This window comes from Diospyros lotus, chromosome 4 (assembly GCF_014633365.1).
Source record: "Diospyros lotus cultivar Yz01 chromosome 4, ASM1463336v1, whole genome shotgun sequence".
Lineage (NCBI taxonomy): Eukaryota > Viridiplantae > Streptophyta > Magnoliopsida > Ericales > Ebenaceae > Diospyros > Diospyros lotus.
In genome coordinates, this window is record NC_068341.1 from 5,289,192 (window position 1) to 5,301,141 (window position 11,950).

The following is an 11,950-nucleotide window of genomic DNA, read 5'->3' on the forward strand; positions in this document are numbered from 1 at the left end:
CAAAAACTGATTTTTTATTTTTATTTTTAAGTTTTTGAAGCCTAATAAAGATAAGCAACAAACAATCAAACATTATTTTGAGCTCTTGTTTTAAAGTAACAAAGATAAAAAAATAAATAAAAAACGAAATTGGTAAAACCAAAGCAGCTTCATGATTGATTAGGTGTTGTTTGACAAGGTGCGTCCTCTCTAAGATAAGATTTAGGAAAACTGTTCCAATTCCATTACTTATTCCCAACGAAAAATAATGTGCTTTTTAGTTGGTGTCTTATCTTTGCATTTTAATGGGAATTATGTGCCCTACACCTTAAAGTAATGTTAGGATTTATTATGGTCGATAACGATGTAATTAATTATATGTTGTATCTTTATTGAAAGAGATGCTACATAAGAAAGATAATAGAAAAAAAAAAATATAATTAAAAAATAAATATACAAATTGACATAAAATGTCAATATCGAAAAGGCTTGTGAGACGTCTTTTTCGCACGTGTGGGGATGGTCCAATATCATAATGAAATGAAATTGCTCCTACCTAATGATGGATGACTCGTTTGGTCTAATGATGTTTGTTGGTTGAGTCTTATAATCAGTTTAATTTAATAACTTGGGTTAGGAAAGAGGAAATTGAGGTTTGCAAATTAAAAAGGAAATCAAGACAAGTGATGAAATAGCGACCAAATGATTTGGTCGTTAATGAATTTTAATTTGAGTATATGTTGTAAAATTAAACAATTAATTCACATTAATTAATAAAATTAAAGATAAAATATTTTATTTGAAAATGAGATATATTTATTGAAATTTAAATATTATTATTATTATTATTAGAATAATGCTTGACATTATTCTTTATAATATCAATAAGATTATGTTCAACTAAAAGTTGTAGTTGTTTTTTACTTATTCGAAAGTTTTGTATACAAAAAATTGTGATAAAAATACAATAATGATTTATATAATTAAAATTATTTTACTATTTTTTATTGAAATAATAGAATCACAATCTATCATATTATTTTTGGCAATAATTTTATATATAATTTATAAAAAAAATTGGGCAAAAGCATATTTATGTTCTTAAATTTTTTTTTCTTGTAGAATTTTAAATTTTTCATGATTTTAAATTTGTCGTTGAAGTTAAGTCAAAAACATTTTTATGCCCATATACTTTTTCATTCTAAATATACCCATAAATTTTGTAAAATCATTCATTTAAATATTTTGACAACAAGTGATTTACACGGACATTGATATGATAATTTTTTTATGTTTCCACAATTTCTTATTTCTTTTCGGTTGTATCTTTTTTGATTACATATCTTTTCTCTCTGATTTCTTTTATATTTTTTTTTTTAGATTATGTCCTATTACTGGCGTTCTCAGTCACCCCGCTCCTAGAGCTATACTGAAAAGATAAATCAAGGGATGTGCCCAAGTGATCAGGGTGGTAGGCCTAAACACCACTAATATCACTCCTAAGCTCCTTTCCCAGAAGGAAGCATTCTGCTTCCCCCAAGAATCGAACCCACATTAAGAACCTCCAGAGAACCTTTTCAGCCTACCCCTTTACCACTTGGCTATGCCCTTGGGGGCTTTTTCTACATTTCTTTCGGTTAAGCTATGTAGCCCAATTGGGTTAGACATGTCATTGACGTACTTGAATCGATGATCATTTTATTGTATGAGGAAATCAAAGATGGGGTCAACTCAATCGAAGGTAACGCAATAAATGTTATTAAAAAAATGAGATTCAACTAGAAATAAAGATGAAGTTGAGGAAACGTAAGAGAATGAGAGTGAACTAAATAAGGAGATGCCATCATAGAGAGAAAAAGGGGGGAGGAGAGGAGACTTAAAGAGACATTGGAAAGAAAGGAGATATCAAAGAGAGTGAGAGCTAAAGAAATGTCAAAAAATTGCCAGCTTAGCGTGTGCGTACTTTTGCTAGTCAAATATTTAAATGAGTGATTTTGTGCAATTTAGGAACACATTTGAAATCATAAAAAATTTAGAGTTTATAAAAAAACCAAATATGCATGAGCATAAATATGCTTTTGGACTAAATTCAGGAGTACATTTGAAAATACAAAAAAATTTAAATTTTAGAGGCATGAATATGTTTTTGTCCTAAAAACTTTAGTGGCATCTTATCATCTACATAGAATTTAAATTAAAATGAACATTCTTAAAATTTTAAACATGGGAATTAAATTTCAAAATTAATTGAAGTGAAGATGAGATTCATTTAATTAACAATTTAGTGATGCTTTGATTCGTTTAAATAAGATCTAATTTACACATTTGTGTTTATTTTAAAATCTTGGGCTTATAAAATTTGAAAATGTTAACAATTTTATAATAATAAAAATATATTAAACAAATTGTGTCGCGTGAATCAACTTGCAATCAATAATAGTATTTTCAAACATTTTCAGTTACTCTTACCTCTACGTGTTACAAATACTTGTACGTTTATTACGTGATACGCGGTTGATCATTTCGTGTTATAGATACTTGTACGTATATATATATATATATTATCTGGTATGTGATTGATCGTTACGTGTTACGAATAATAATTGTATATATATATATATATATATAGACGCACACATACATCCAAAGTGGTTGAATCCGAAAACCCGAAACGGACAACGAGACCCGCGATAAATATCAAACGCGCACTCCCCTCATTTCTCTTGTATTTGTAACCGAATATTCATCCACTCGCAAATCAAAAGTTTCCCCCGAGAAAGTTCCCGATTCTTGTTAAATTCGTCTCTTGGATTCTCACGCTTCTCACTTTTCACTCTCTTCTCGTCGATCCGGCAGAGTCTGCAGATCAGCAACCCCCTTCTTTGATCTAATTTCGTGCGCGCGTACGTGTTAATGATGTGTATTTATGATTTAGATCCGAGTTTAAAGAAAATGATTTGATTTAGTTTCGATTAAGCATGATTTGCTGCGAATTGGAGTGTTGATTAGATGACAGAAATGGCTGGCAGAGTTTTTAGGAGAAGTTCGGATGTGAAGTTAGGGTACGGATTGAAATCGGTGTCCGGGCGGGTGGTTCGGGACGACTCGCCGGAGGGGGAGGGGGAGACGGATGGGTTGAGGGAGAGTTGTTGTTGGGCGAGCATGCCGCAGGAGCTTTTGAGGGAGGTTTTGACGAGGGTGGAGGCGTCGGAGGGAGGCTGGCCGTCGCGGCGGAACGTGGTTTCCTGTGCCGGAGTCTGCCGGAGTTGGAGAGAGATCGTGAAGGAGATCGTCGGGACGCCGGAGGTCTCCGGGAAACTGACTTTTCCGATTTCGGTCAAGCAGGTTTGGTTCTTAATACTGAGTGTCGGTTTTAGTTTTTGATTTGGCATCGTCAATGAAATTTGGGTTCTTTACTTTTTAGTTGTTGATTTGATGATGAATGGATAGTTTGATAGGAGAGAGCAGAAATTGCCAGCTAGGAGGGCCATAGAGTAAATCTGATTTTGTTGAGTAGACCCAAATATAACGCTTCTCCATTTTGCTAGAAACTAGAAAGAGAGTCCAAGTTTGGTACGCGTCTTCTCACAATTATGAGAAGTTTTTGCTAAAAGGATTTAAATTTTTTTTCTTGATGATCTCTAGTTCATTCCATTAATGTGCCCGTGGGGACAACTTCTTAATCTTCTTCTGCTTCTTTCCTTTCTAGGGTTATGTGGGACGAACTGCAAACAATTTTGTGTCTTTATGATTTGGAAATAGCAAGAAATGGGAGGATTCTAATTTTCTTTTTGCTAATTACTGCTGAGAAAATTTGTTTACACTATGTCAATGTTGATTTCATTTATTTGGGAAGCTTGCTAAATGATCTCTAACAAGGCCAGTGTGGCTTTTTGGCTTTTTTACAGGCCACTTTAACTTGTATAGTGTAGCAAAAAATGTCACAGACACTTTCTCCCTCTGCTGAGGATATGTTCATACAATAATTTCCTGTTAACAGTTATGGTTATGCCATGAATTGTACATGTCTAATTAGAAGATTAATGATGCGGTGGGATGCAAATCTTGTTTCTTGTATAAGTGATTCATTTTGTCTCTTTGTGGTCATGATATTCATGATCAACACATTACTCTTGCACCCCTGTATGCCCATAATAAGTTGGTACTTTTCCAGCCCGGTCCCAGAGAGTCTCTTCTCCAGTGTTTCATAAGACGGAGTCGTTCTACACATACATATCATCTTTACCTAAACTTAACTCAAGGTGAGCATATTATCTCTCTCTTGGCTCTTCTAATGTCATGATTGTTTTAATTGGCTTGTTGTCCTAGGCACATTTTGATTTAATTACTAAATCTCTTTCCCTAATTTCTAAATCTTGGACGAAGGTGTTGGAGGATAGAGGCACTACTTTGTAGTGGCTCCCACATGTGCTGTAAATATTTTTCCTTTCTAATTTGGGTCTATCTTTCTGGCAGCGTTGGCTGCTGATGGGAAGTTTCTTCTCGCTGCTCGGAAGTTTAGGCGCCCCACCTGCACAGATTACAATATCTCTCTGCACATTGATGATATGTCAAAGGGGAGTAGCACATATGTGGGGAAATTAAGGTGCGGTTGTAAGTTCTACCTGTCTTATTTTCTGGTTATCTCCTTTTGGTGTGGATTTAATGATACTTCCTCCTTTTTTTTTTTTTTTTTTTTCCTTTTTATTGTGAAGGTCAAACTTCCTGGGAACCAAGTTTGTAATATATGATGGTCTGCCACCCCATGCTGGAGCCAAAATGATGAAGAGTCGCTCAACTAAACTAGTGGTCTCAAGACAAATTTCCCCAAGAATTCCTGCTGGCAACTACCCTGTAGCTCACATCACATATCAGATGAATGTGTTGGGATCCAGGTAGCAGAAGTGTACTTATCTGCCACATTAAGATAATAAACAATCTTTTGTTTTAAGCATGTACGAAGTATTGGTAACAAATTAGAGCATTATGAATGGAAGAGAGATAAGGGGGAGAGAGAAATTGATGAGTCTATTATTCATTTTTGTTTGTGGTGATGGGCTTGCTTTTCATGAATGTGTAACACTTGCTGAATAACGTGTTATGTTTTTTGCTCTTACTAAACAGGGGTCCTAGAAGAATGAATTGTGTTATGGATGCCATTCCTGCCTCTGCCATAGAACATGGAGGCGTGGCTCCCACACAGACTGAGTTCCCTCTTATCAACATGGATTCTTTTCCAGTGCTCCCATTTTTCCGGTCAAAATCAAGCCGCAGAGAGAATATTGGTTGTGGATCTATAACTGACCACAGAGATGGGGCTCTGGTTTTGAAGAACAAATCTCCCAGATGGCATGAGCAACTCCAGTGCTGGTGCTTGAACTTTCATGGACGGGTAACAGTTGCTTCTGTGAAAAATTTTCAGTTGGTGGCTTCTGCAGAGAATGGACAAGCGGCCCCAGAACATGAGAAGGTCATCCTCCAGTTTGGGAAAGTGGGGAAAGATATATTCACCATGGATTACCGCTACCCACTCTCTGCATTTCAGGCATTTGCAATTTGTCTTAGTAGCTTCGACACCAAGATTGCTTGTGAATGACAAACTGACAGGTCCGTGTCCAATTGTTCTGCATAATATTGTAATCAAAGCACATTTGAATTCGAATCCGTTGAGCATTGTCAGTTCAATTTGGCATGCAGTTTGATTGTAACTTGTCATAGGTTGATCAACTGATTTTAGCTGCAAAGTTATTGCTTCTTCTACATAGCTAAGGAATGGTTTGGAGTTTAGGCAATGCCCATTAACGCGGTTATCCTCCGGCGGTCTTTAGTTATAATTTCATCTTCTATTGAGGGTAAAACACGAGTAAGATTGGTTCTGTCTACTATTTTTGAAGATGAGCAAAGTTACCATTTAACTTGAGGTAATAATGAAGAATACCATACGTTTAATTTAACCAAATTATGCCCGTGATAGGGTAGATTCATGAAACTTAGCTCAAGTACTGTAGAGAAAAATTTACACTCTTGGGAGTCTAGTTGAGGAACTTGAATTATCTGAGCCAAGGCTCATGGTGAAACTATTTCAGACTAAGCCTTTTCTGTTCAATGTTAGCATTAAACGAAGGATAACCTAATCTCCATTCATTTGGGTTTATTTTGAAAACGTAATTTTGTCAACGGTTATGACCACGAGCAATATCTCGTTGACCCAGGTGCTACCATACATAGCATCCCATCCTCTTTAACACTACCAATGCTTTCTCCAGCAGCTGCAAAGGCTGGAATCATTATGGGGACCCAAACTATTCTTGTTCTTTCTTTATTTCTTTTTTTTTTTTTTGGGGGGGGGGGGGGGGGGGGGGGGGCGGAGCGGCATGGTGGTGGTCTCAGACTTATGGTCCTTGTACACGTCACTTTATGACAGTATTACTAAGAATTCACACAATTTTTAGGACTTCTCCTTGTCAACCTTTTGCTCTCTGTTCCTTATTCTTCAACTTTCTTAGTTACTGAAAGCAATGTAAATTTGAATGTTTTATTTATTTATTTATTTTAACGATGCTGTATGTTAAAATTCCTGTAATTCTTCATATTCCCTCAGTAAATCGCTGTAGTTCAAATTCTCTTGGTTTTCTTGTATTTTGTAAGCCTGTCTAAATCTCTTGAGTTTGTGTTTCTGTTAAGTAGTTGCATGCATGAGATGTTTAAACGTTTGTCTTTTAATTGACTTTTTCTTTTGGACTTATAGATCCAGTTGTTGACGCTCCCTTTTCTCCTGATGACTGCTCAAACTGCACAACAAAGCTGCAGAATGAAGCATGTTGGAAACTATGCAACAACTATAGCTCATTTAATTTCTATGCACTAATAGCCTTTGTTTTTTTTTTTTGGGGGGGGGGGCTTAAATCTGTCTCTGTTTGTATGTGACTTTGACTATTTATTTCATGAAAGAAAAGTCTCGCCCAGCTTTTGAATATGCTCTCATTCTTTCTTCCCAGTCTCCAGATGATCATGTGTGTGTGTTATTTCGTGGTGCCGATCGGGTCTTCTTTGGCTTCTTACTTATTTTGTTTTTTTTTGTTAGATAGTTTTTCATATTATTGATAATAGGGTGACTTTAATTAGGTTAGAGGTGATAATAAAATTTTGGTTACATGATTAAAAGGTGACGGATTTAAGTTTGGAGAATAAAAGAAAAATATGAAATACAAATATGACCACTTTTAAGTCTCACCTGGGTGCTTGTGTTTTGAGTTATTTAGTAGTATTTTAATTTATAAATATTATGTAAATCTAAAACTAGAAACAAATAAAAAGGAAAACCATGATAAATTTCCCAATTTTTTTGTTGCTTTATCAAATCCGAAGAAGAAATCGTATTCGACTATCCAATGCCAGACAAACTCTAATTTTTGTGGAATGGATCTCTCATCTCTCATTTACATAAAAAAAAAAAAAAGTACTCTTACAGTAAAATTTTTGTAGATAAAAATCATAATTGATAATCATCAATTAAATTTTAAATAAAATTATCTCTAAGTGAGATAATTACAGAATTAGAATTCTATTTGATCTTGATTTCCTAAATATTATCAGTTAAGGTTTTCTCCTTTATAATACAAGAACTTACCTAAGATTTGAGATACAAAAAAATTATTGAATGTCATATATTATGGGTATTCTTATCAGAAGAGTAGATGTTTGAGTTACGATTATAATATATTTTATTTTTTGTTTTGTGGTTGTGCACTTAAATTGAAAGTTCAAGAAGACTTTGTGGTATAATAAATTTCAAAGATTTGAAATTTACTAACCAGGTATTTAGTTTTGTAATATTTACTATTTATATATAATAACTAACAAATGCTATTAGAGTTTTAAAAATTCGTAATTTTTTTTGGTTATAAATTTATTTAATTTTCTGTATTTGCGTATATTAATTTGTACATAGAAAATTAACGGAATCGCCGGAAAATTCAGTCGCGATTGCCGCCGGCTACCAGTGGACTTCGTGGCCGGAGGGGAGTCTCTGTCACGACCGCCGGCAGCCGTGTGCGTCGCGGCCGGTCGGAGGATCGATTGCATCGCTTGCGGCCATGTTTGGTCGCAGCTGTTTGCCGCCTTCTTCATCACCCACGCCGCCGTTCGGCGACACCAGCGGCGGTGTCTGAGGGCCATAGATGGGCTGATGGAACGGCCACGCTCACTGACCAGGACACTGGGTCTCCGAGTTCCTAACCCAGGCGTAGGCGAACCAGGCCTTCCCTCCGGTAGTCGGTGAAGCCGATAGATCAGCCGCCTCATGGGCCTCTGCCGTCGTCGACGGTGGCCGTCATGTTTTGTGTCACTGACCGGTCGTGCCTGTCGATTGATTGGTCTCCCAAATCGCTGTGGGTTCGCTGTGGCCGTCTTATCGGCCATGGGTCGATTCTCGCCATAGCAGTGGCCGACGACACCATGGCCGAGATCTTGATGATGGCCGGCATGACCAGAGCCTATGGGCTTCCATGTCATGGCCGCCATTAATGGAAGCAAGCCGGCGGCCAGAGCTGCCGGCTATGAAGGGTGAAGAAGGAGGAGGCGGCCGGCGGCGGCGCAGGCGCAAGGCAAAAACCCCAAGTGATTATGGGAAAGAAGATGGGTCAACCCACTAGGTCCGATTCGGATCGGATTGCCCCGATCCATTATAGATCCATGGAGGATCTGGATCAGGATCAGGGTCATCCGACCCATTACAGGAGATCTGCGACCGTTTATCCGACGCATTAGCGGGAGGATATTAATCCGATCCAGATCTTGACCCAATAATGGATTTTCCATTAAAAAATAATTTTTTTCCAGAATTATTTTTTTTGATAACATATCCAAAATTTTTAGAATGGAGTCTTACAATCTAAATTTTAGAATTTCTCGATCGGTTCTTAAGAATTTGAATCTTTGTGGACTTTGGTTCTCTGTTTTGAAAAATTAAATATTTTTTTTCTTTATTTTTAGATCACTTTAAACCTTAAAGTAACACTTTCTTTCGATTTTGATTTTGATTTTTTTTTTTTTTTTTTTTTTTTGTCTTGGTTAGGAATTTTCTTAGAACACACAGAATGGTGAAGCGAATCGAGAATAACAAAGCTCGAAAGTTGACTTACAAGCGAAGAATGGCCGGAATCAAGAAGAAGGCGATGGAGCTCTCCACACTCTGCGGGATCCAAGCGTCCATGGTCTGCTTCGGCCCCGCCGGCGAGATTGACACCTGGCCGGAAAATCCAGCCGACGTCAAGACCGTCATCGACATGTATCAACGTCGCATTGATGAACCTAAGCTGGACGACCGTTTGGAAGCCCAGAAAATCAAGGAGGCTGAGGAGGAAATTTCTAGGGCAAGGATAGAAAATCTGGAGAAAATTATGAAGCTGATGAGAGCCATTCTGGATGTCTTCACGCAGAGAGCAGAATTGCTGAAGGAGACTGACGGAGGAAGAGAGAAAATCCCGTTGAGAATTGAGGGGTTGGTTGAGATACTCGATCAAATTAAGGTTGATTCCATTGACAAGCTCGATTCCTACTTTGAAGAAGCCATTGCAAGTATGAAAAAGTTCTGTGAAGCCGTCGGTAATTACTATAACGAGATGATACCAAGTAGCTCATCGCAATCTGTGGATTAACTTCCTTTAATTTTTTTTTTTACCCCCCTTTTTTAATCGGCAGATTAACTTCCTTCAATCATGTAGATTTGAGTTTGTGCATTGGATTTGGATTTTCTTTTTTTAATTTCAAGAAGCAATGAGTTCAGTTCAAGAATTAAGAATTCAAATCGTATGGTTTCTCCTGTAATAATATCCACCAAAAGAAGACAATAGAATTAGAAATTATTAACTTGCAGCAGCAGCAGCAGCAGCAGGAGGAGGAGTAATACATATGATATTATTGCTGAATTTTATGTATTCACTATCTAAATAAATACATGGCAGTATACAATTAGGCCATAATAATAAAAATACCACATTCACATGATCGCGTGATGATACACATCCTCACATTGAATATTTTCTTTGCACTCTGTTAGAGAATCAGAAAGGGCCGGGACCGGGGCCTGGACCTCCCGGCGGCCCAGCAGGTCCAGATGGATCAGCAGGCCATGGTGGGCTTCCTGGAGGCCCAAGAGGAGGACCGGGTGGGCCAAGAGGAGCAGCTGGGGGTCCTGGTGGGCCTAGAGGAGGCGGCCCAAGAGGAACAACTGGGGGTCCTGGTGGGCCTACAGGAGGCGGCCCAAAAGGAGCAGCTGGGGGTGCTGGTGGGCCAGGGGCAGGTGGCCCACCAAAGCAATCTTGCACCAACCAGCAACAGCACAGCAGGTAGAAGCTGCAACCAGACAAAATGGGAAGGATGTCACAGTGCACGAAATAACAAACGACTTTGACACGAAGTTTCCCTCTCAGAATCACCTTTTGTTTCGCTTTTGTTCAATTTTTTTGTTTTTGTAGGACAATGATTTCTAAACCAGCAAAACAATATTTTCCAAATCATAACCCAACAAAAACAAACAAAATTCATAATGCCGGGAATTTTCACACATACAAACGCTCACATATATATATATATATACATTTTTCAGTCCAAACTATATTTATTTTTTACAATTGGAGCTATGAAATGTTTGAAATACTCTTAATAATTCTTTGTTCTTATACACTTTATTAAGAGATATTTAAAATATTTTATAGTCTGAATTAAATAAAAATATAGTCCAGACTGTAAATAATTTTATTCTATATATATATATGTGTGTGCGCGGCGCGCTCTAATTCTTGAACTGGTAACAGATTGAGATAATACCTTATCATGAAGTATCTACAAAAGAATAAGATCATAGGAGATTTTACCAACCAGGAAGATAAAGAAGCGCACAAGCTGTTAAAAAAGCCACCAATGAAGCCTCCCGGAAACGGAGCCGGAGCCGGAGTTGGAGGACCGGGACCGGGACCTGGACCTGGACCTCCCGGCGGTCCCATTTAACCTCTTAGAAAATTTGGCACAGCCACCCAAGAAAAAAGCAAATAGTAGGAGAGAAAGGGAGAGCTCGGATAGATACCGTGAGATTCAGATTGGTTTTGGTACTGGCAATATATAGAGCTAATGGGTATGGCTGGTTCTTGAATGTGTTGGTGTCCACTTTTAAGTCTTGGCCACGTTCACATAACAAGAGTACTACAGCATATTTCTACAAGCTTCTGAAGCTTTAACCTGCCTTTCAGACCCTTTCTTTAACTGCTTTCTTCAACCTACCTACCTACCTTTCTTTGAAACCTGTTCTTCCTACTACAGCCATGTGACTATAAATTTGATCAACATGTCAACATGCATTTCTGAAAAGAGACGAATCCAAACGAGAGAGAGAGAGAGAGAGAGAGAGAGGAGGACCTAGTCAATCTCTTTTTTGCCATACACGTTGCAGTGACTGGTAGAAATATGTTTCTATCTGGATGCCAGTTTGATGAATGGGCCTGGAACCAGCCCATTTTCCAGTTAGCGCAGAGATTCAATTAGCAAATGTCAAATAACCATCCATCTGTTCAACATTTTTAGGTTTAGCTAGTAAACTCAGCATAATCATTAGGCAGGCTGTAACGTAATGAAGCTCAAGTTTTTCACTGTAACTTGGGCAGAAAAGGGAGCTATTTGCACATAAGCTTATTCCATACACACAAAGAAAGAGATGGGGGAACCTTTTAAGTATGAGCTGTAACAAGGACAAGCCTTCAGAATCTTTATCTTCCATTTACTGGCACAGAAGATTTGTGATATAGCAAAGTAATTCGGAACCCTCAAAGCTTAAAATAGGTTGTAGCACAGATTTGTTTTTCTAATTGTCAATAATCCCTTTGCCCATAATAATGTAATTTTCTTGGGGCTTCTTCCATTTGACAATTAGGTAAAACTGCCAGACCTTTCCGGTCAAAGCGTAATTTCTTAATAG

The 11,950-nt window shown here is 37.6% G+C and overlaps 3 protein-coding genes across 3 annotated transcripts; 2 read left to right on the forward strand and 1 right to left on the reverse strand.

The window, feature by feature from the left end:
- The first annotated feature begins 2,641 nt into the window (after positions 1-2,641).
- Positions 2,642-6,953, forward strand: LOC127800297 (tubby-like F-box protein 3). The gene is made up of 6 exons (XM_052334837.1): positions 2,642-3,324; positions 4,154-4,241; positions 4,456-4,585; positions 4,695-4,874; positions 5,104-5,586; positions 6,728-6,953. Exons 1-5 carry the CDS (start codon positions 2,989-2,991, stop codon positions 5,573-5,575), a joined length of 1,206 nt encoding a protein of 401 aa, XP_052190797.1. The 5' UTR covers positions 2,642-2,988; the 3' UTR covers positions 5,576-5,586; positions 6,728-6,953.
- Positions 6,954-9,077: 2,124 nt separating this feature from the next.
- Positions 9,078-9,638, forward strand: LOC127799183 (agamous-like MADS-box protein AGL14). Its single transcript, XM_052332958.1, has one exon. The coding sequence runs from the start codon at positions 9,078-9,080 to the stop codon at positions 9,636-9,638; it is 561 nt and encodes a 186-aa protein (XP_052188918.1).
- A 164-nt stretch (positions 9,639-9,802) lies between these two features.
- Positions 9,803-11,194, reverse strand: LOC127800298 (uncharacterized). The gene is made up of 2 exons (XM_052334839.1): positions 10,861-11,194; positions 9,803-10,335 (listed from the first exon to the last, which is right to left on the reverse strand). Exons 1-2 carry the CDS (start codon positions 10,983-10,985, stop codon positions 10,044-10,046), a joined length of 417 nt encoding a protein of 138 aa, XP_052190799.1. The 5' UTR covers positions 10,986-11,194; the 3' UTR covers positions 9,803-10,043.
- Between the last annotated feature and the right edge of the window lie 756 nt (positions 11,195-11,950).